General features: G+C 34.6%; 3 protein-coding genes and 1 long non-coding RNA gene across 4 annotated transcripts; 1 reads left to right on the forward strand and 3 right to left on the reverse strand.

Annotated features, from left to right (window-relative positions):
• Positions 1–1,258: 1,258 nt before the first annotated feature.
• LOC143610788 (protein AGENET DOMAIN (AGD)-CONTAINING P1-like) lies at positions 1,259–1,669 on the reverse strand. The gene has a single exon (XM_077085171.1). The coding sequence runs from the start codon at positions 1,667–1,669 to the stop codon at positions 1,259–1,261; it is 411 nt and encodes a 136-aa protein (XP_076941286.1).
• Positions 1,670–6,661: 4,992 nt separating this feature from the next.
• On the forward strand, positions 6,662–9,264 carry LOC143610784 (cysteine proteinase mucunain-like). The gene is made up of 4 exons (XM_077085169.1): positions 6,662–7,157; positions 7,976–8,211; positions 8,332–8,922; positions 9,013–9,264. The coding sequence occupies exons 1-4, from the start codon at positions 6,677–6,679 to the stop codon at positions 9,091–9,093; spliced, it is 1,389 nt and encodes a 462-aa protein (XP_076941284.1). The 5' UTR covers positions 6,662–6,676; the 3' UTR covers positions 9,094–9,264.
• Positions 9,265–15,420: 6,156 nt separating this feature from the next.
• Positions 15,421–16,049, reverse strand: LOC143610778 (uncharacterized). The gene is made up of 3 exons (XR_013149646.1): positions 15,913–16,049; positions 15,826–15,864; positions 15,421–15,789 (listed from the first exon to the last, which is right to left on the reverse strand). It is a non-coding gene; the product is annotated as an uncharacterized LOC143610778 (long non-coding RNA).
• A 532-nt stretch (positions 16,050–16,581) lies between these two features.
• Positions 16,582–18,569, reverse strand: LOC143610777 (F-box protein At1g47056-like). Its single transcript, XM_077085162.1, has one exon. The coding sequence runs from the start codon at positions 18,429–18,431 to the stop codon at positions 16,779–16,781; it is 1,653 nt and encodes a 550-aa protein (XP_076941277.1). The 5' UTR covers positions 18,432–18,569; the 3' UTR covers positions 16,582–16,778.
• Positions 18,570–21,517: the final 2,948 nt, after the last annotated feature.

A 21,517-nucleotide genomic window follows, 5' to 3' on the forward strand; every position in this document is an offset into this window, starting at 1 on the left:
TTTTTACTCTTTTTATGTATATACAATTTTAACAAAACCATATTTAAAAGTTTATTATATAATCCGAACTTATTTTTTCTTAATAAGATTAGGATTGATGTTCATTATGCTGAATTTTCATTTTGCATATTACTTTAATATTCTATGTATCTGGTTTCTTAGATATATTTATAATTAGGGAATTCTCAAAATAGTCTTTTTTTAGAGAGAAAAAGTGCAAAATAGCCCTAAATTTCAAGATATTTCCAAAATAGTCCATCTAATTTGGACTGAGAAGACGAGATCTGAAAAAATCCTCCGGCCAATAAAATTTAGACAAGTGTCAAAATCCGACGAGATTTTTAAAAATATTGGGGGGCCAGTCCATATTTCCTATTAAAAGTTCTTGAAATTAAACAGTTTTGCCAGACGTTCTTTTAATGTTTCCTAACGTGTCCTCACAACTTCCACAAACATAGGAAAATGTGCCTTTAAATTTAGTCTTTCAAGACGCATTTAGGGTTAATTTGTACCAATAAGATCATAAATTTATAAATATTGAGGGATCCCTCCATATGTTTGAACTAAAATTTATATTCCAAATCGTTCTGGCCAGATGGGTTATATAAGTTTCTTATCTCAACCCTATATATTTTAAACTCGTAGAAAAATGTGTCATTCAACTTTGTCTTTCAAGACACTTACTTGTAAAATTTGAAAGAAAGGGATTATATTTTTAAAAATATTGTGGTACGCGTTCATATTCTTCACAAAATCTTTATATTAAAAAGTAGTCTTGCCAGACGGGTTATATAAGTTTCTTATCTCGACCCTATATATTTTAAACTCATAGAAAAATGTGCCATTTAACTTTGTCTTTCAAGACATTTACTTGAAAATTTTGAACTTAATGGATCATATTTTTGAAAATATTGTGATACCCGTCCATTTATTCACAAATCTTTATATTAAAAAGTTGTCTTGCCAGACGGGATTTTTAAGTTTCTTATCTCGACCCTATATATTTTAAACTCGTGAAAAAATGTGTCATATAACTTTTTCACATTTTTCCATGAGTTTAAACACAAAATACATAAGAACTTTTAATAATTAAACACTAACAACACTTAGTGTAGAAACACACAACATAATACATCACACAAACATATTACAACCAAATTAGAAAACGTTAACAACAAACCCTAAACAACATTAAACATCGATCTTCAAACAACTAAACAACACACATTTCACAAACATGAAATACAACCCGGTTTTCTCAGTTACGGGTGTAAACCCAAACGCCATTTGCTGCATCCCACTCTTGATGAACGCTGATGTTGGGAAAAGGGTAGGTGATGTCTTGGTTGAAGCTATCAAAATGAACAATATACTCATTCTCACCGAATTTGCTAATAATTATTCCCGTCCACCATCCGTCATTAGCATAAACATCGACCATCTCACCCAAACGAAAACTACTCACCTCCACAGATGCAGGTTTTGGCCGAATTTTTTCGGCCTTAACAAACTCTCGAAGAGGACCGAACTCATCATTTTCCAGCAGCGTGCGGAACTGAATAATGTACTCGTTTCCGAACGTCGAGATTATGTTGCCGTCATAATAGGATCCAACGAACCCGGGACCCATATCCATAACCTCCACTTGATCACCCCTCTTAAACTTCATTATTTGAAGAGTTAGAATTTTATGAAAATATTGAATGAATGAGGATTGATGAAGATAGATATAATGTAAATATGGACGGATAAGTAAGAATATACTAAATACCCGTCTCCTTCGTACAAATTTCAAATATTCGTGTCTTAAAAGACAAATTTTTTGATGCACATTTTTCCATGTTTCAAAATATACAGGGTCGAGATAAGAAACTTAAAAATCCCGTCTGGCAAGACAACTTTTTAATATAAAGATTTGTGAAGAAATGGACGGGTGCCACAATATTTTCAAAAATATGATCCCCTAAGTTCAAATTTTTAAAGTAAGTGTCTTGAAAGACAAAGTTGAATGGCACATTTTTCCATGAGTTTAAAATATATAGGGTCGTAATAAGAAACTTAAAAATCCCGTATGGCAAGACAACTTTTTAATATAAAGATTTGTGAAGAAATGGACGGTTACCACAATATTTTCAAAAATATGATCCCTTAAGTTCAAAATTTTCAAGTAAGTGTCTTGAAAGACAAAGTTAAATGACACATTTTTCTATGAGTTTAAAATATATAGGGTCGAGATAAGAAACTTATATAACTTGTCTAGCAATACTACTTTTTAATATAAAGATTTTGTGAAGAATATGAACGGGTACCACAATATTTTTAAAAATATGATCCATTTCGTTCAAATTTTACAAGCAAGTGTCTTGAAAGACAAAGTTGAATGACACATTTTTCTATGAGTTTAAAATATATAGGGTTGAGATAAGAAACTTATATAACCCGTCTGGCTAGAACGCTTTGGAATATAAATTTTAGTTCAAAAATATGGAAGGATCCCTCAATATTTATAAATTTATGATCTTATTGGTACAAATTCACCCTAAATGCGTCTTGAAAGACTAAATTTAAAGGCACATTTTCCTATGTTTGTGGAAGTTGTGGGGACACGTTAGGAAACATTAAAAGACCGTCTGACAAGACTGTTTAATTTCAAGAACTTTTAATAGGAAATATGGACTGGCCCTCCAATATTTTTCAAAATCTCGTCGGATTTTAACACTTGTCTAAATTTTATTGGCCGGAGGATTTTTTCAGATCTCGTCTGCTCAGTCCAAATTAGATGGACTATTTTGGGAATATCTTGAAATTTAGGGCTATTTTGCACTTTCTCTCTTTAAAATAGGCCTATTTTGAGAATTTTCATTTATAATTATGATGTAATATCACAAATATCTTTTAGTATTTATTTAGTATCTTCATTTTCTTAAAGGCGTTGCTTTTGCAAAGAAATATCTAGGGATCAATAATTGATTAATTGGTACAATAACATATTATATTACTTTCGAATAAATTGTGCCCCACCTGTATGCTATGCCAAATTATATTATTTTGTAAATCGAATATTTTACCAATTTATGAATTTGGAAGTTAAAATTGGCTCTTTCTTTTTCGAAAAATGATTTTATACTAAACCTTTTTTTAACACATAGCTGTAGAAGAATTCAAATCTGTAACTATACCAGATGTAAAGTTCTCTAATTTTATAATATGATTTATAATTTTATATCATATACAATTTTCTATTAAAAAAAAGCTCATTGACGCAAGTGCTAATGAAACCAAATCTAAATGAAAAGGAATTTTATTATATATTTTAAAGGGCATAAGACTTGAAACAATAACCAAGAGGTCGTGGGTTCGAAACCGATCATAAGCGTCAATTGTCTTGCCGCTGATTGAGGTGATTTACCTCTCACTTGATAGGCGTGAGCCGGTTTGTGTGTCCGAAACAACACGTTTTTGAACAATAAAGTATAAAATATTCAGTCATATAATTTATATAAATATACAATACGAGAAGTAAAATTAGAAGAAAAAAACAAAAACCACCAGCTGTTTGACATGGATATTTATGTTTATTCATTTGTTTGCACGAGAATTATCGAAAGATAGTGAATTATAAAAGTTTGTCAACATTGCACTTTGATTTAAGTGCAAGCAACATGTACCAATGTCATTGACTAAAGAAACGTAAGAGTATGAATGATAACATTTATTTAGACACCTCCAATACATAATTGTATCACATTACATAAATTATAAAAAATATATAAGAGGTTATGTTGGTGAGATATTTTTATTTGTCAGCCACTTACCTATCGTCCATTTGTAGGAAGATGACAATATCCTGTTCTTTTTTAATTTTATTATTTATAGGAAGGTTCCTTCGTTGTTTTTAACCTTTTATCATATATATTCCCACATTTTCTGATTTGGCCTCATTTATAGTCTCTCTATATTTTCCAATCATCTGTCACATTTACTTCTACATATCAAAGCTTCACAATCAAATAATAATAGTAATAATAATAATACAAGATTCTTTAAACAATATCCAATAATAATAACTCTGGAGATATATACATTCAAGAATGTGGTATTATCCAAACTTATTATCTATTATAGTTATAGTTATTATTTGTTATTAAATTTATTTATAAATTTAGTTTTTCTTTAATTAGAATATTATAAAATATAATAGCGTTATAATATTCACAGATTTAATTTACCAGATGTTGTTAGATGAATCATGGTCGATCAGAAAAATCTTGAATTTATCAAGCGGAATTTCTCACGCAGCATAGTAATTTTCATTAGGCCCAAACCTATGGTGAGTAGTAGTAATGGGTCACATAATATCGTTAATTTTAAGGTATTGTGCAATTATCTTATATTCGAGTGACACGCTATACTTTTAAATGCGAACCACGTATGTTTCAGATGATGGCATGTCTTAACCAAAGAGAAGTGAACGGATTTTAGAGTTGTTAATGAAAAATAAATATTGACATGTAAAATTTTGTTTTACGGCATTACTTTGCCAACTTATTGCAAACATATATTAATTAATCTAGCTATATATATTTATATTATATTTTATCATGCAAAGTGTGAATAGCTTGATTGGTAGGCAGAAAAGAGAAATCAAAGAAGTTTGGAGAAACAAGAATACTAAGGGAAGATGATGATACACGCTGCTCTCTTCATCGTCACACTTTCCTGTCACTAATGCTTCAAAATATCTCTTTACATTTTAGAATGTTTTTTTATAGCTAATTACCTCTTCTTTATCCTTTCTTTTTTTCTTTTTTCTTTCGTAATAAAACACCACAACAGGAATTCAGTTTTTTTTAATTTTATATTAATTGAGTAATTTGATTTTTCAAATCTAATAAACAATTTTAACTAAAATAAATTCATACTAGATTATAATCCTAACTCCCAAAGTTATTCATAACACAAATTAACTTTTTCAGGTTATTGAATAATGACAGTTGAAAAACTAATCTGGCTTGTTTTAATGTTTCTATGAATATAATGTTGAGATTGATTTTTTTTTGGGGGGGGGTGTCGATAATTAGTACGTTACTCAAATGACAACAAGAAAAAACTTACGGGAGCTAGCAACAAATGACGCCACCATCAACCCTATCGTGTTATGTTTTCTTTTCTTTCTTTTTCGCAGTTTGCAATGATTTTCTTTTCATAATATGTCATCTTTATATAACCTAAATAATCATAAGAAATTTAAAAAAGAAAAAGTATATATTGATTTTCATTTTGGTGGTTGAACTTGTTTTCTTTTAAGGTTTACAAATAAACTAATACAAGAATCAATAGAATATACATTCTATAGTTATTTTTATTTTTATTTTGTCAAATAGGTTGAAAACATAAGATTTAATCTCTTTTTACTTTGTTTATCCATATTACATGCAATTCTGTAAACAAATGCTTGAAGAAAATCTTATCTATTAAAAAGGTTAAGAGAAAATGCAATTGCAACGACATCAATAAAGTATTACATAAGACTTTCAACTAATAAGTATTTTATAGAAATATCAACTATTAAAAACCAGATAATACCATGGAGTGCCGTATCTTATCAGATAATGTTTAACATGTTATCAAATACGTTTAAACTTACTATCCATTCAAACATAAACACAAATACCACATACTAAAATAAGATAAAGTGCACAAATAGTCCCTCTAGTTTGACCGAAATTAGTAAGAGAGTTGCACATTAATCCACACAGTTAATCTCACTTAGGGGCTGTTTTTTTACATCTGAATGGAACCATTCAGATGTAAACATCTTATTCATTCAGACTTCAGACTGTGTTTCCAAACAGAAAAACATCTGAATTGTTAAAATTAGGTCTGAATCATTCAGACTTATTGTTGTTGCTGAATGGAACAGATGTTTATTCAGATCAGACTCATTCAGATCCGAATGAACCAAACAACCATTTAGTCTTTAACAAAAAGGTAAAGTCATGTTTCATTCATATGAGGCTAATTGTGTATTTTCAAACTTGAAACCTTGATAAATCAGTCTTTCAATGTCCATAACCCCAACGCTGACTTGATCACATTCGTTCTTAAACCGAACCTTCGTTTTGGCGTCGACCTTCTAGGAAAATCATCAAAATATTAGATATGCTTAGATCCTCATCTTTAAATATTATGTTTTAAATAAACAATTAAAAGAAAAGATATATATATATATAATGACAAATATACTCTCCTTTTACAAAGGTACTTCGTATGAGGTGACCTAGTGACAAAATGTCATTACCACTCTGCCAGTCGATCCGACCCAGTCATACGGAGCTCTTAAACACCTTCAAGTTATCTTCAATTCCACGAATACCCACTTGCCCGAAGGCCCAGTAGTGATAAAACCCGAACGCACCAAGATCAAATCGAAAATCACAAAGATCCAGATCTTGTAGAATCCTTCTACAAGGACTAGATTTACATTTTTTAAAATCTAATCACCAAACTTGCAAATCCATCAAACCACAATAACAATTTACTCTTAAAAAATCAACATAAAGTATTCCAAAACCAATCAAACCTTTTTCAATCACACTTTATAAATCAATACCCCCCACCCCACTTTCCACTCCACCTCTCTCCTCATATCATCTCTCATCCACCATTCAACACCATGAACACCTCTTCAGTGTCTTCAATAATCTTTATACTCTTCACACTCTTCACCATCTCCTTAGCCACCACCCCAGACATGTCCATCATAACCTACGACAACAAACACACCTGGCGCACTGACGACGAAGTCAACGCCCTCTACGAGTCATTCCTCGTACAACACCGCAAAACATACAACGCTGTCGGAGAAAAAGACCGTAGGTTCCAGATCTTCAAAGACAACCTTAAGTTCATCGATGAACACAACGCTGGTGACCACCCCTATAAGCTTGGAGTTAATAAGTTTGCTGATCTGACTAACGAAGAGTACCGTACGATTTATACTGGTGTTAAGAAGATTGATGGTAAGAAGAAGAAGACGTTGTTGAATAAGGTTAAGAGTGATCGGTATGCTTTTAGATCGGGTGATTCGTTGCCGGATGCCGTTGACTGGAGAGATCACGGTGCTGTTACTGAGGTTAAAGATCAAGGAAGCTGCGGTTAGTTAGTTGTTTGTTTGTTTGTTGTGGTTATTATTTCAGTTTAAATATATATATATATATATATATATCGTTATAGTTAAAGTAGATCATGATTAGCAAATATATATATACAAGTAAGTATACAGCTAAGCACCATAATATACGGACTTCGTAGTATCTAGTAATCCCTGAATTTACCTTTTCTAGAATAACATAAGGGAAAATTACCAAAATAATAATCTTAACCATTTTTTTTATTATAATAGACACATAATTTTATTCCACAACATTTACCTTTTCGACCAATCAGGTTGCGTCAAGTTGGACCAGCCGGTGGACTAGTTGGCTAAGGAAGCTTAGCTAGCCGGCCTTTTTGGGTTATGAAATTGATGAATCCATAACTGACCAACTGGAATGTCACTTGTAGGCTAAGTTTAGCCTACAAATACATTTACTTAGCTTTTTGTCTTGTAGGCTAAGAAAAAACAAGTTGGTTACACCAGCTTGTGCCCTCTTAGCCTACCGAATGATGTCATTATGTCAATGTGTTTTCTAAACTAGATTTGTAAGCTAAATTTAAATTATTGGTGAGTGATGACATGCGTTAACTTGAAGTTGGGTCTTATCGTAATTTTTATTGATTTTAAGTGCAAAAAAGGCCGGCTAAGGCTTAGCTTAGCGGGCTAGTCTGACGTGACGAGTTGGCGACTTCTCATTAGAGTAATGGAATGATTAAAAAATTGTAGGCTAGATTTGAATGTTTATTTTTGGAAAAAAACACAAGTAACATTGTCTATTTTGGTAATTGATTGGGAAAGTTATTATTTGAATTTCAGGAAGTTGTTGGGCATTCTCGGCCACGGGATCAGTGGAAGGAATCAACCAGCTCGTGACTGGTGATCTGATCTCGGTTTCAGAGCAAGAATTGGTGAATTGTGATACGTCTTACAATGAAGGATGTAATGGAGGTCTTATGGACTATGCTTTCGAGTTCATAATAAATAATGGTGGTATTGACACGGAAGAAGATTACCCCTACACGGGTAGAGATGGCAGATGCGACGCTAACAAAGTATTGTGTATTATTAATCAACTATTTATATTCTAGTTACAACATATGTTCAAATTATAGTAATAATATAACAATAAACCTTAGCTAATATACTCTTATGTCATGTATATGTTTTTATAGAAAAACGCAAAGGTTGTTACGATTGATGGTTATGAAGATGTCCCGGTGAACGACGAATCATCACTCAAAAAGGCGGCTGCAAACCAACCGATAGCTGTAGCCATTGAAGCCGGTGGCAGGGAATTCCAGTTCTACACTTCGGGTATCTTCACTGGCTCGTGTGGGACTGCTCTAGACCATGGTGTGCTAGTAGTTGGGTACGGGACGGAAAATGGAAAAGACTATTGGATTGTAAAAAACTCATGGGGCGCGGCATGGGGAGAGTCTGGTTACTTGAGGATGGAAAGAAACATTAAAGAGAATACAGGGAAGTGCGGTATTGCAATGGAGGCTTCATACGCAATTAAGACAGGTGCTAACCCACCGAACCCGGGTCCCACTCCACCGTCTCCACCCTCACCTGAAGTGGTGTGTGATGAGTATAGTACTTGCCCTGAAAGTACAACTTGCTGTTGTATCTATGAATATTATGGATACTGTTTTGTTTGGGGGTGTTGTCCGTTAGAGGGCGCGTCTTGCTGTGATGATCATTACAGTTGTTGCCCACATGATTATCCTATTTGCGATGTTCGACGTGGTACCTGCTCAAAGGTAAGTTCATAAGTTAATGAATGTTGATTATGTTTTTTTGTAAGTTTTAAGGTTTGTTGACTTGGTTAATATTTGATGGATTTGTAACAGAGTAAGAACAGCCCGCTGGAGATCAGTGCGCTCAAGAGGATTTTCGCAACGCCAACGAAGTTGAAGAGGAACAGCGTTTGAGTTTGTGATTTACACGAAATCTGATGGATGCTTTTGTTGATCAGATTTTATATTTGTAAATATTGTTGAATTATTTCATGTATCATCATTTGGATTCCTGGTATTTGAACAATTTGCAATTCTGGTTGCAATCATAATTCGAATCTTGTTGTTGGGGCTTTAAATTACATCTAATCTCGTTTCAAATTTGGTTCTAGTTACGTGTAACTCGCACACTTCAAAGCGTGTAATCTGAACATAATTTGTTAAGCACATATCTAAATATGTCAAATGAGTAATTATCAAGCTGCAAACAAGTTAATTGGGTTGGTGGGTTGTAAAAAACGAGTTATATGGCTAGTTGGTCGAGTTGTTTATTTAACATGTTAATTATGTCAATCTGAATATGACCCGGTTATTTAAATAGGCCATTGAGAAAACAACCCATTTATTAAACGGAATGGATAAATGGAGTTATAGAGATGTCAATGTTGTTTGTGTCGGAGATGATATTTGTGTTGTTTTGGGACCTACAAATAGATAGTTTAACGTTTGGGTCCTTATATATAGATTCTCATTTGGATGATTGGATAATGGATGTAATGTAGCCATCTTCCTTTCCTTTGTGTGGTTGTAAATAGATCTGGGCTTATTGGGTCATAAATTGGGCTTTCAACTTGGGCTTATTGGCTCAAAGTTGTTCGGGATAAAAGTTGTGACTATGACTAGAGGTTGAAAAAAAACCCGGAATCGGACCCGAAAAAAATACCCGGAACCGGTTTTCCTTATACCCGGGTATTCTATACCCGAAACCGGAACCGACCATACCCGTAGGGTATTGATAGGGTATGCTTTGTGAGCTCAATACCCGTACCCGGAACCGCGCCCGATTTATACCCGTAAATACCCGAAACCGGTCACACCCCATACCCATACCCGGTTATACCAAATACCCGATAACAGTTTTCTAATACCCAAAATAATACATGAGTTTTTATGTTATATTTTTATGTTTACTTCACAACTTTTATGTTTAAGTTTTTTTTAAAATGCATATTATTAAGTAAATAATTTGTACTTAAGTCGGTTTATGGTTTTCGTAATACAGTTTAGTTCTTTTTATAAATTACAAAGCAAATTTAAATTTTAAACAAATTTAAAAACAAATAAATAATTTACAAATTCAAAACCGGGTATTAATACCCGGTCGTACCTGGTTCTAATACCCAAATCCGATTATACCCAACCCGGGTACATAGGGTTGAGTTTTTCTCGTCAATACCCTACCCGATTTCTCTCAATACCAGATTTTCCAATACCCGATCATACCCAAACCGGATTCATACCCGGACCCGGGTATTAGAAAAACTCGATCTGTGCACCTCTAACTGTGACTCTGTGAGTAGAGGTGCACAAATCGGGTATTAGAAAAACCTAGGTTCAGGTATGGAACCGGATTCAGATATGATCGGATATTGGAAAATTGGGTATTAGCAATACCCGGGTCGGGTTCAGGTCCGGGTATTGCCTCTAAAAACCATACCCTATGTATCGGGTTCGGTTCGGGTCGGGTATTGAACCGAGTATTTTAAAAACGGGTATTTGAATACCTTATTTTCGGGTATTAAAAAACCATATTTTCGGGTTTTTTACGGGTAAAGATTTGATTTTTTAGGGGTTGCACTTTATAAGGGTATTTTTCGGGTATTTTCTAATTATTTTTTGGGAAATTTCGCGTATAGATTGGGTACTTGAAAAACCCGGTTCCGGGTAGGGAACTGGTTCGGGTTTTCGGGTATACTGGGTACAAATCGGGTCCGGTTCAGGTACGGGTTTTGGTACTAAAATGCATACCATATCCGTACCCTACGGGTAGGTCGGGTACGGGTTCGGGTCGGGTATAGAACTAGGTATTCTAAAACAGGGTATTTGAATACCTTATTTTCGGGTATTAAATAAACCATATTTTTCGGTTTATTTACAGGTATAGATTGGATTTTTTTTTGGGGTTGCACTTTTTAGGGGTATTTTTTTGGGTATTTTTATCACTGCCCCCAACCCCTATACCCTGGGAGGGAAGCCGTGAACATTGATTGGTGGTATCGGTGTTTATTAAATTATTTTGCAACGGAATATTTCATCAGAACCGTAGTTAGGAAAAATGATCAGAGTTATAAAAACACCTTAATTATTATTATGATAAACCGGGAATTAATCCCTTTTGATACAAACATAAGTTTTATATGATTAAACCCTAATTTACAAAACACGTTTCCTTATTCTGGTGACAAGCCACTTATTTAAGCTGGAAGCCCGCATGCATCATTCATTTGTCTCTAACAAGTCACCTGAAACATGTTTAAAATATTTGATCAGCAAGAAATACCGGTGAGTACATTCATTTGTAAATGACACATTTTATAGTTACAGCATTAAGATGTTTTTACACCTGCCTGCTTACAAATTACCGAAAGGTACTTGTCACTCGACCGTATCTATGACTGTGGTCATATTACTTATTGGCTAACACTTGTCCAATAAGTTACGTATAATAGCCTAGTTGGCAAGCCTTGTATACAAAACCCCACAATACCAGTAGTAACCGTCCCGTAAGTCTACAGAGACTTAATCACTGTAATGTATTTAAAATACTTTAAAAATATATTTGAAACCATTTAGACCATCTGTCATGAGTTTTATAAGTTTTGAAATCATTATGACAGTGTCGGAAACACAGTTGTCTCACACAAATGTGAGGGGTGCAAAAACTCGAATGTCTCACCTTGCAGGTTTACAATTTAAGAAAATGTCTCTTGGTATTAAGCACCTAGGATAAACACAATGTATATATCTAGATTAGTATAAAACCAATAATCATAACGATAATCACGAGAGTATAAACTTTACACGATGGCACAATGTCTTACCTTAATAGGCAGAGCTTTTGGATTCGTGTATATTAGTTTCTTTCGATCGGATAGGATATCGCTACAACACTCGGTATTATATTATACTCTTAACTTGTGTGTGAAAATTCAGAGAGAAAAAAGAGTTTTGAGCGTGAGATGAATGTCCCGTTGCCAATCTATTTATTGCTGATTTTGGACCCCATCGAGATACGCGATAGCCATACACAACAGGCGTCGCGTATCGCGAAGAATCTCATAGCTTGGCCGAGTCAGCCCTAGGCATGCTACGTGGCACGCCACGTGGCATGCAACGTGTCACGTCTGCGTAACTTCCACGTCGCGATACGCGATGTGTTACTTTTGGGAATCCATCGCGTATCGCTATGCCGTCAAGTTTCTGGATAATATTACACGTAATCGCGCTACGCGATGAGGCTAATCTAAACCCGTCGCGTATCGCGATGGAAGGATTATTAAGAATCTTAATTTTCGACAAAAATACTAAGACGGCTCTTAAGCGGTGCGAAGTGCAAAGTGCGCCATCAAAGCGCCACATTGCGCCCATCGCACTTCGCTCGTGCGCGCACTGGGTGTGATATGTCTTATAAGAACATTAACATATGAGTTTTCTTTCTTATAAAGAGCTCACTAGTTTTGTAATTTAGCGATGTGGGACAAGGACTTACAATCCTATTTATACCATGGTGGAAGCTTCTCATTTTCTTTCCTCCACCAATGTGGGATGAAATTTTCTCTCCTTTTATTTCCTTACTTTTTCCTTCAATTTATTTTTGTGATTTGTTATAATTTTCTAATTATTTTTCAGGTAATTTCGGGTATAGATCGGGTATTTGAAAAATCATGTTCCGGGTATGGAACTGGTTCGGGTTTTTGGGTATTACTGGGTAAAAATCGGGTCCGGTTCGGGTACGGGTTTTGGTACTAAAATGCATACCCTATCCGTACCCTACGGGTAGGGTCGGGTTCGGGTATTAAAAACCCAGGTATAAAAATAATGGTTCAAAGTTTTTTTTTCGGATCCAGTTCCGAATTCGAGTTTTTTTTGCACCTCTATCTGTGAATATGCATCTCACATTTTTATGTTTTATTCCATCTCCAACGCTCTACTCCTGAGTTTACTTAGAAAGAGAAAAGAAAATAAATAAATAAAAAATTTATTTCCATTTCTTTCTTATTTTATTTTTTATTTATTTTCTTTTTATTTCTTTCTAAATTAAAAAGAAAATATTTCCTATTATTTATTTCTCTTTGGTTTCTTTCCGTCTATTTTATTTTCTCCCATTTAATTAAACTCATGAACATAATTTTCTCTAATTTTTTTTCTTTTCCTTCCCTCAAAAAAACCTATGAAACACAATAATATTTTTCTTTCTTTCAATTTGATTTCTTTTCCACCCTTAGATTAACTCAGGAACACAGCGCTAGGTTCATAACAATTACCAACCTCTCATTATCCAAGTTTGATCCTAGATACCCCCCCCCCCCTTTAATTGCTTTAACACGCTTGCGTTAGAAATGTTATTCATTGCTTGTATAGATAAAATAATGATACAACGAACTTAAGTATATGTGTATATATTTTTACAGTTTGCACGGGAGTTAGAGTGAAACAGCGAAAAAGAATAATTAATCAATCAACATTATGTATTTACCAAGGCTTATAAGTTCGTCTATCGTTGTTAGTTTAAGATTAATCTTTAAATGATGTGTGTATTTTGATCATTTAAATACATGCAAGAATGATAAAGTGGAATAGTAATCCGGTGAGAGTTAAACTATACTTTAATTTCCAATTAAATCCTCATCATATTTTTAAATTTTAATGCTCTCATGTTTGGGCAATTGGTTCACCCCCCCCCCCCCCCCCGGCGGTTTCTCTACGTCTTTATGGGCTTATCAAGCCGGATTCATGGGTTAATATTCCTGGTTCTTCAATCTATGCTTCTAACGGTCGGAACACTACACGTCTTTCATATCTCAAACGGTCAATTCCTTCTATTAAAGACAAATTGATCATATGGCTGGGGTATAAAAGGAGTCTTGAATGATTCGTTAAGACATAACATTCTCTTATCAATGTAGTTTTTTTTGTATTTCGATCGGTTTCATTCAATTAAGTTTTCTCTTACTAATACTGTGTTCTAGAGTTGATTTTTGAAGAGAAAGGAAAGGAAAGTGGGAGAATTTAAGGGGAAAGAGATGTTGCAGAGTTTTATAATGGAAGGAAATGAAAAGAGATAAAATTGATGATAGTCTTTACTTTCTTTCCAAATTGGAGAGAACAGGAGGGAAAGGAAAAGAAAAGGATTGTAATTACAATATTATCCTCTTCTTATTTTATTTAGGTCAAATAATTCTTATCTTCTCCAACCAGCTATTCATCCTTATCATCAGAGTACTCCATAGAAAAGGAAGAAGAGGAGAGGAGGTGATCAAACGGGATGAGTACACGAAATACCTTCCCTATGCCTCAATCGCCATTTATCATCTCCAAATGAGTATATTCTTCGTGCAATTATGTCCCCTGACGAGCTGAGGTAAGTTAGTTCTTCATCTTGTTCTGTTAATTAATTTCTTAATTAGGGCATAATCCATGTTTTGATGTTGATTATGTAGTTGAAGTTATGGTGGATTTGATTTTGATTTTCCTGAATCCCTGAACTGGTTATATTTGGTCTTGCATTTGAAATTGCTCCTTTCTATTTTGGAATTTTGTTTTTGAACCTCCCAGTTTAGCAAATTCATATGTTTGTAAATAAGAGCTCAGTTGTTTTTGAGCTATATTTCAAGTTCAGATCGTTAATTTTATGGTTTAGAGAAACGAGTAATGGACACTAGGAGGTAACCCAAGGATATAATGGTAAAATTGTAACTTTCCTTTCTTTTCTTTTCTCTCTTTAAATGAAACTCTCGACCGTAAATTCGGATTCTTTGTTTTCAAGTATTATAATTCCTAAATTCAATAAAACCATCTTTCTGACAAAACTAAAAAGCTGCCATGGAATATTTTTAAAAATAAATTTTGACTTTAATTTATGAAATTCTACTCTTGGTCTTGAGTCACTTTGATCAAGCAACCAAGTTTGGTTTGAGCTAATTAAAGTTGAAATCATATGAAGCTCAAGTTAAAAGTTCAAAATATATAATGAGTTGAACTTGAGCTTATAAGTATACTACTATCGAGTTATCGAGCTTTATGTAATATACAAAACCCAAAAAGAAGTTTCAAAGCTTTCCCTAACGTGCAAAATTCAATGTAAATGAAAGATGGAAAAATTAGGAAAATTAATTGTACCAAAATGCACTACAAAACAAAGAATTAGTGCCTAACCCACCCAGTAGCAAGAACCTTCTAGTCTTGTTTACACGCATTGTCGTTTGAAAACGTCAAATTTATGGTGTGCTTGGTGAGTTTTAAATAAACGTTTTGCCTTGTATAAGATAAGAACAAGTCAACCTTGGAATAAAGCTGTAGCTCAACACCTACTGGTTTCCAACTAGACTGAATTATCTATATATACGACCAGTTCCATTTACTGATCTTTAGATCATCAAACTATCGTCTAATTATAATAGTCAACTACTGCCCATCTCCTCCACTACCACCATGGATACTAAATATGCTCCACCTGCAGGTTACCCTGCTGTCCCACCGCCAGGTCCTACCGCGCCCTACACAAACGCACCGTCTATCTACCCGACAGCTCCTGCTGGTGTATGCACATCTTCTCCTTTCCCATCTTACCCTCCTAAGTCAAATCCAATGGCGTCACTTTTACCATCTTACCTTCCAAATTCAACATATCCTCCTCCTGCTGGATACCCTCTAAATTCAACATATCCTCCTCCTGCTGGATACCCTCTAAATTCATATCCTCCTCCTGCTGGATACCCTCCATCTTCTGGTAACTCAACTTACCCTCCTAGTTCATCTCCCTTTCAAAATTTGGTTCCCGGCACCACCACATATCCATCGCAGACAACATATCCACCATCAGCCGCCACGTATCCACCGCAGACAACGTATCCACCATCAGCCGCCACGTATGCGCCACAAACAGCATATCCAGCACCACAAGGCTATCCTACACAACAAGCACCAGGAGGGTACCCACCACCTCCATCTATTGAAATATATCCGCCACCACCGCGTTACTAAATACTAGTTTCTGGTACTTTTTATCACTGGACAAAATAATGCTCAACTTTGAGGATACACACCAATCGAATTACCTTCTATTTTGTGTATATGTTGTTTAAGTTGATTGATTGATGTTATAAATCATGTATGAATTTGTATTTATTTGTTTCCATCATGAAAAGTTTCAAATATCAAATGAGATTGTGACTGCATCATGTGACTTATAATCTACAGAAACATGTGAATCGTCCATTAGCTTGCAAAATAATTACTCAATTAATGGTATAATAACAACAAGAGGTGAGTGGTTGGCCAAGAGTATTGTCCAACTTTTCATTGATATACTCAATACTTTATTTCACAAGTTCAACAACATTAGCATATACTTAATAATGGCATAATGCAAATAGTCATCAATCATCTAGTCATCAATCATCTTATGTCTTTAATGATTAACTGAAACCAAACAAATCAGCTTATCATATATGAAAACAACAAACAACAAACAACAAAGATCAAATTTGATTAAAATGCCATCAATGCAGACCAGCTTTAGTAAGCAAACAAGGCAGAATACACAACAAACCCATAAGCACTCAAATCACAAAGTTAAAACAAGACAGTATAACAAACCATTAATGACACCTTGAACCACCGCCGAAGCTTGACCACTTCCTAAACGTGCAAGACACTAAATTTCTGCCAGCAATAAGGCCCAATCGGGCCTTGAATGACGTTGATCTACTAGTGCTACTGGAAGCAGCAGCAGCAGCATTACCAGCTCCTTCAATCTGGTTAACTGCAATAGGGTTTTCATCTTGAACACCATCACTACCCGCATCTTGACTATCAACTTCCGCAGGGTCCAAATTCACCGCCAACGACTCCCTACTAGCCCTCAACCAACCAGCACCATCACCCGTCACTCCACGACACTTCTTCACCTTCACTTTCACCAAATTAGGACACCCATTAGCAAGCGCTTCCATTCCATGATCAGATACCGGACAACTCTTAATACAAAGCTTCTTCAAAGCCGCACATTTCTCAGCAATGCACGAAATCTCATCATCACCAACAGTCTCACTCCCACACAACGCCAATCGCTCTAGCTTCAAGCAATTCGTGGCTAAAAGCTCCAAACTCACACGAGTTGAATTAACCCCAATTAACACCAATTCCTGAAGATTAGGACAATGTTTCGATACACCAATCAACCCATCATCGTTAATCCTATTCGTCTTCCAACCGTCAATATGAAGCTTCCTCAAAAGCTTACAACTCTCAGCAACCGTAACCAAACCCACATTCGAACAATCCGGCGTTTTCAAAATATGCAGTATTTCCAAATCCTGACAAATCGACAGCGCAGAAAGGCCCGCATCACTCATCTGCAACCGTTCCAAATGAACCTCAACCAATCCGTTAAGACGATCCGTAACCAACTCCAGTAATCTATCCCAATCTCCAGAACACCTAAACAACTTCAACGTCTTCAAATTCTTCGACGCCATTATAAGCGGTCCGAAACACTGCGCGTTATAAAGATCCTTCAAACAAATAAACTTAAGCGATGACGCCGCTACACCCGGTCCCACCGGTTCCATTACCACATTACCATTCCCATTCCCATTACTAATACAGCGTAACCGTTTCACCGACAACTCCTCAAGAGACGAACAATTATCCACCACAGCATTCATTCCTTTCGCACCAAAAGTACACGATCCACACGAAAGCCTCTTCAAACCTTTACAATTCTTAGCAAAACTAGCCATACCTAAATCGGTCAACTGTCTACACGAACGAAGCTTCAGGCGCGTGAGATTCCGACACCGTTGAGATATTAACACAAGCGCGTCGTCGTCGATGCTTACTGATCTACGGTCACATTTCAACGATAACTTCGTTACCGAGTCAAACCGGTTAAACAGTGACGGTACGGCGGATACGAGTTCCGATTGCGCGTTGAGTGTAATCCGGTGACGGCTTTGTCCTTCAATCTCTAACCACCGCCGGCACACGAGTGAACACTGTTTCCTGTCACCGGATCCGAGAAACTGGAACACGGTAGCTAAACACGCGTCCGGTAGAATCGATATATCACCGGAATCAGTGACGTCATCAGTTACGTCATCGTCGATAATCTGTTTCTCCGTTAGAAACGAACGTAATTCCTTCGGATCCTTAACCGGATTTTTAACCGGATTGTTAACAACCGTCATGGATCTGGAATTGTGACCGACGGCGTTATCACGGCGGCGGATAACGGACTGTGAGTGTCCCATCCACCCACCGGAGCGGTTGTGGACGTGAAATGTGGATTAAAGGCGGATTTGAAATATTATTATGTTATGGATATTGTGAGGGGGTTGAATAGGAGAGGGCGTTGGGAAAGTATGGTGGGGCTTTACAGATGGACGGTTGGGATTTAAGTGGTGTTGATGGTGGAGGAGTGTATGGTGAAGGCGCATTCAGTGGAACGGGACTAGGATTATTAGCGTGACTGAGACTATTATACTATTATTATTATTATTATTATTATTATTATTATACGGTGGTCAGGAGATGTTACCATGTGATGGAACATATTGTCATGGTGTATACAAACAGGTTCACTTTTAAATTGGAAAATTGGGTTTTTATTTTTGAAATCTAACCTTATCTTACCATACTAATAAACAAAAATAATACAATAATTAATTATTCTAATTAAAAGTGTAAATATTTTATTTTCTTATTTGTCCTATTACAAATGTCTACTTTTAAAATTTATTAGCCAATTTTTAAGTTAACCTTAAATACATACAATTAACATTAGAGTTAATGGCCATTTTCGTCCCTGTGGTTTGCTACTTTCGCCACTTCAGTCCAAAATTTGTATTTTTGTCAATTTAGTCCTCATAGTTTTAAATATTAGCCAATTACGTCCTATCCGTCTAACGACATCCAGATATGCCGTTAGTTTAAGGGTATTTTTGTCTTTCTCCCTTTTATTTTGAGTTATTGGTTATTTTCGTCCCCGTGGTTTGATACTTTTGCCAATTCAGTCCAAAGTTTGAAATTTTGTCAATTCAAGTCAGTTTTTTTTCTATAACCCTAGAGAGCGTTATCCAAGCCCAAAACAAGTCTGCATTTACTCTGTCGACAACAGTAATCATACCCCCTCCTCTCGTATTTAGTTTCTAGACGGTTCCTAAACTCTCCCCCATGGTGGAATTCAATGGTAAAGTGGTCAAAGCAATTCTGTGAAACCGAATTGTACGGAAAAAACTAAAAATCGTTTCTTTGATGAATGCATAATATTTAGGGTTTAGAGATTAACATATCATAACGAAATCTGGGTCGTAATCAACTATTATACATTAATCAACAAAACAATTTTTAGTTTTTTCTATATAATTCGGTTTCAGGGAAACCTTGACCACTTTACCGTTGAATTCCACCATGGAGAAGATTTTAGGAAATGTCTAAAAACTAAATATAGGGGGGGTATGATTACTGTTGTCACCAGAGTAAATGCATACCAGTATTTGAGGTTGCTCGATGGTTTTGGGCTTGAATTATGCTCTTCAGGGTTATAATCAAAAAACATAAAAAATAAAAAAATCTGAATTAAACTGAACATTAAATTGACAAATTTTCAAACTTTGGACTGAATTGGCAAAGATATCAAACCACAGGGACTAAAATGACCATTAACTCAAAATTAAAAGGAGAAAGACAAAAATACCCTTAAACTAACGGCATAGCTGGATGCCGTTAGACTGATGGGACGTAATTGGCTAATATTTAAAACTATGATGACTAAATTGACAAAATTAAAAATTTTGGACCGAAGTGGCGAAAGTAGCAAACTACAGGGACGAAAATGGCCATTAACTCTTAACATTAATAAACAATATTTATAGACCTAATTTTCAAAGGTATTATTGTCATTTGATAAATAAAAAAAACAATAATTTAATCTACCTTAAACTTTGTGTTTTTCAAACCAAGACATTTTGACCGGAACGGAGGGAGTAACATTCAATCGTATCATAAAATTCCATATTAATCTTCTAGTTTCTCTTATGTTTAATCCATGCATCATGGGTGAAAATGGTTTGGCCTATGAGTTACAACATTCAAATCATTTTAATGACCATTCACAACACTTTAATACTTAGGCTATAAGGTATATATGTCATTTTACCTCCCATTTCACATTGTCGCGTCAACGCCACCTCACACATCACTTCATTCCACCATCTTTCATAATATTATGGAAATGGTCACCAATTCACCAATCCTTTACATTTTCAAATAAAATAATATACATATATATATATAAGACTAGTTTAATATAATTAAAATTAATTTGATTTTATTTTTAAAGTTATTAATATAACTACAATTAAAACACAAAATATTTTGTTATATTTAAAAACATTACATTTAACAAGTCAAACTAAAAAAACATCATATTTAATAAATTATATTTAAAATATATACATTAAACCCTCAACCTTTGGCTCTTGCAACTCACAATTCATCAAACCCTCAATCTTTGTGTTCTAATTTACTAAAAAGAAAATAATAAAAAAATCCATAACAAAATTATATCAAAAGTTCGAGTTGGGAGAGATTTGTAATTTTTTGGTATGGAAAAGTTGGGGTTTAATTATATAGTTAAATAAGTTATTTAGTTATTTTTTTATACAAAACCATTGTGCAAACGGTTATATTGAATAAAATACAGTTTTTCTCTATTTGTTTATTTGGAAATAATCAATCTTCAACGGTGATGTAAGCGGCAATTTATCCACAAAATTGACACCGCTTTTCACTTCAAACATGAATGGGGTGGTGCACACCGCCGGCACTGTTGCCACGTGTACAATCTCAGCGGCAAATTGGCTACCATACCTCACAGTCTTAAAATATATTTATACTCAATGTATACTTTGCTTTTTATTAAAAAAGTCAATATTTTTTAACAATAAAGACTTGTGAATTCAATTTGAATCTTTAATTTAATTTTCTAAACATAATCATTTTTAAAAACTTGTAAACATTAAAATCATGATTAATTATACCTAAAAATTTTGGAGTCGACAATTCATGTTTCTTGCTGAAAAACAATAAATCCGAGTTGTTTGTTTTTGAAAATTGTCAATTTTAGTTTTTTTTAACTTCATAAACACTTATCACATAATCAGTTTCAACAAAAAAGAAATAGGATCATATACAAAAACAACTTTTCGTGTAACTTACTTTCATACTTTCATATGACATGCATCAAATAGAATATTTTTTTGTTTTAATTGTTGTGAATCTGTTTAAATCGTTTTTATTGTTTTTTCGAACTCATAATAGTATTGAATTCATTCGT

The sequence above is a fragment of the Bidens hawaiensis genome, unplaced genomic scaffold, assembly GCF_021521415.1.
Source record: "Bidens hawaiensis isolate Kalapana, Puna unplaced genomic scaffold, B.hawaiensis_p1.1 tig00028012_1, whole genome shotgun sequence".
In the NCBI taxonomy this organism is placed as follows: domain Eukaryota; kingdom Viridiplantae; phylum Streptophyta; class Magnoliopsida; order Asterales; family Asteraceae; genus Bidens; species Bidens hawaiensis.